This window comes from Penaeus japonicus, unplaced genomic scaffold (assembly GCF_977035675.1).
Source record: "Penaeus japonicus unplaced genomic scaffold, GWHDUDI00000001_assembly GWHDUDI00000035, whole genome shotgun sequence".
In the NCBI taxonomy this organism is placed as follows: domain Eukaryota; kingdom Metazoa; phylum Arthropoda; class Malacostraca; order Decapoda; family Penaeidae; genus Penaeus; species Penaeus japonicus.
Window position 1 is genome coordinate 22,142,516 of NW_028234437.1, and position 2,500 is coordinate 22,145,015.

Consider the following 2,500-nt stretch of genomic DNA (forward strand, 5'->3'; position numbering starts at 1 on the left):
ATATATGTATGTATCTGTGTGTCTGTGTATCTATGTATCTATGTATCTATCTATATCTATATCTATCTATCTATCTATCTATCTATCTATCTATATTTATATATATATATATATATATATATATATATATATATATATATATATATATATCTATACTCTAAGAACTCTACCTTAAACAACCCTAGGAATACGTGCTCAGTGTTGTACTCACGGTCCCTGGCGGAGTAGGGTTGTAGTTCAGTTCTGACGAAGGGAGCTCCTCAGGGGCGCCCTCGTACCGGAGTATCACACCTTGGAAGGCCATCCGAGAACTGAGAGGGTGAGATGATGGGCGCGGGTTATTGCCTGGACTCCTTCGTCAGGAGAAAAGGGGTGTACTGTAGAAGGTGTAGTGTATAGCTTGTATTAGAATCTATGATATGGTTCGCACTCTATGGTAGGATGGAATGAAATGCAATGTAGTTTTATGAATAATGATGGTGTTTAGATTAGAAAGAAGGGCGCAGTGTATAATTTTCACTACGTTGAGTTAAAGTGAACTGTCTAGTGTATGTCTAGTTAGAAAATTTTGCATTGTATATGTCACATTAGTATACTGAACACTGCAAATGCTAGATTAAATTTATGTGCACTGTACGTGTTAGGCACACTTTGTTAGAATAGAACACACAGCAGACAGACAGACAGACAGATTAAAAGGAGAAACCCTGTATATTTTAGAACAGAATAAGGTAAGCCTATCGAATCAAAGTTAGACTAAGACTAAGTTAGACTACGTTAACCTAAATACTTGATTAAAAAAGGTGCACAATTAATATACTCCAAACAAGCACACTCACGCGCATCCGATGAGCCCGTTGACTCGAAGCCAGTAATTATCGATGGGCTGGTTCGCCTCCAAAACAATGTCGAATCGCTCGCCTGTATGTGCGCGGAAGCTTTTACTTATTAAAGGAATACATCTATTTTTTCATTTATTTTAGTTCTTATAGGTTAAACAATTGTGGTTCATTTTGACTGAATGATTCGTGCATTTATGATTGTACGCTGATTTTGGTTTATACTAATGTTATTGTTTTTAAGCTTTACATGTTTCCTGTGATGAAAACAATATATCTCTACTTTAGTTAAACAATTATATATCTTCTCTAATTAGACATATCTAATTTTGGTACATTCTGATACATATTCTTCCAGCTTTCCCATCACCGCTTTGCAATAAATCCAATATTTTGTTCGCTCCTGAGAGGCAGTTCATAATAGCCAGATAGAAGACCAAGCCAATAGCAATGCGATAAGAGAAAGGGTTGGAATCTGACCCGAGCTGAGTTCCAGAGAGTCGACAGTGCGGGGGATGACCTCAGCGCCGTCAGAAGCGATGACCGTCAGCTGGTGCCCGTCAACGCTGACGATCATCGGGCAGACGTAGCTGGAGGCGCTGACGAGGCGGAGGCGGTGACGCAACCCCGGTGACAGACGCACGACTTCGAAGGGCGTCTCCGCTACCTCCTGGCCCTGATGCTGGAGGTAGAAGATGGGAGGCGGAGATGGAGGGATGTCGTTCCCTTATTTTATTTTTAATTTTTTAATTATCATTCTTTTCTAGGAGAGTGATGGACGTATGGTAGGAATAATACTATGTGATAATGGCAATGAAAATGAAAGAAATAAAGAGGAATAAGACGAAGAAAAAGATGTGAAGAATACATTGGAAGAATAAGTTTCGCAAGAGTGTGAGTAAATAGGAATACGACTGTGCTACCTTTTCAAAATTGTCTTTCTTCTTGTTTGGAAATTGTGGTGTATATATACGTGTATATATATACGAGAAAGGCTATAGATAGAAATGAGAATAAGTATAGAAAAGAATGCTTACGGTTCGCCTCTGATTATAAAACTACTTTTTCTTTAAAGACTTACTAATCTCAAAGACGCCGCCACACACGCGCGAAAGGTCTCTCAAGCAGTCGGGATACTTAATGGCTTAAGTTACATGAACATTTTTCAGTCGCATTCATCACATGATTCAGAACAACCAAATTTATAACATGCATTATCACCAACATCTTAATCTTGAATGTTTTTTTTTTCAACATTCACATTATATTTCAATGAATAAATGAATCACTACGGTAAGCTCCTTGCTATAATTATGTTCATCTTATTGAAAAAAATGAAGTTCATTGTGAGTGCAATCTACCAGAAATTCATTAACCAAGATGACTCAAAGATAAGTTAGTACTAATGAGTCCAAACAAAGTATGCCGTCATATCTGTAAGCATTAGTACAGTAACACGAATATCGTTATATCTGTAAACAGTAGTACAAAAAAAAAAAAAAATGTTATCTCTCTATAAGCATTACTCACAAGAAAGTCATTACAAATGTAAGCATTAATCAAAAAGCATATGTCGTTATCCCTCTAAGCATTAGTCACAAGAAAGTCGTTACACCTGCAAGCATTAATCAAAAAGCACATGTCGCTATCCCTTTAAGCAT

General features: G+C 37.3%; 1 protein-coding gene across 1 annotated transcript in view; it reads right to left on the bottom strand.

Annotated features, from left to right (window-relative positions):
• The window catches only part of LOC122248335 (multicopper oxidase 3), an 8,818-nt gene that overhangs the window by 4,226 nt on the left and 2,092 nt on the right, over nucleotides 1-2,500 (bottom strand). The window contains exons 5-7 of the mRNA XM_086531107.1: nucleotides 1,320-1,521; nucleotides 840-921; nucleotides 212-311 (exon numbers count right to left, since the gene is read on the bottom strand). Of these exons, the coding sequence (XP_086387233.1) occupies nucleotides 212-311; nucleotides 840-921; nucleotides 1,320-1,521 (384 nt within the window). The remainder of the gene's footprint in view (nucleotides 1-211; nucleotides 312-839; nucleotides 922-1,319; nucleotides 1,522-2,500) is intronic.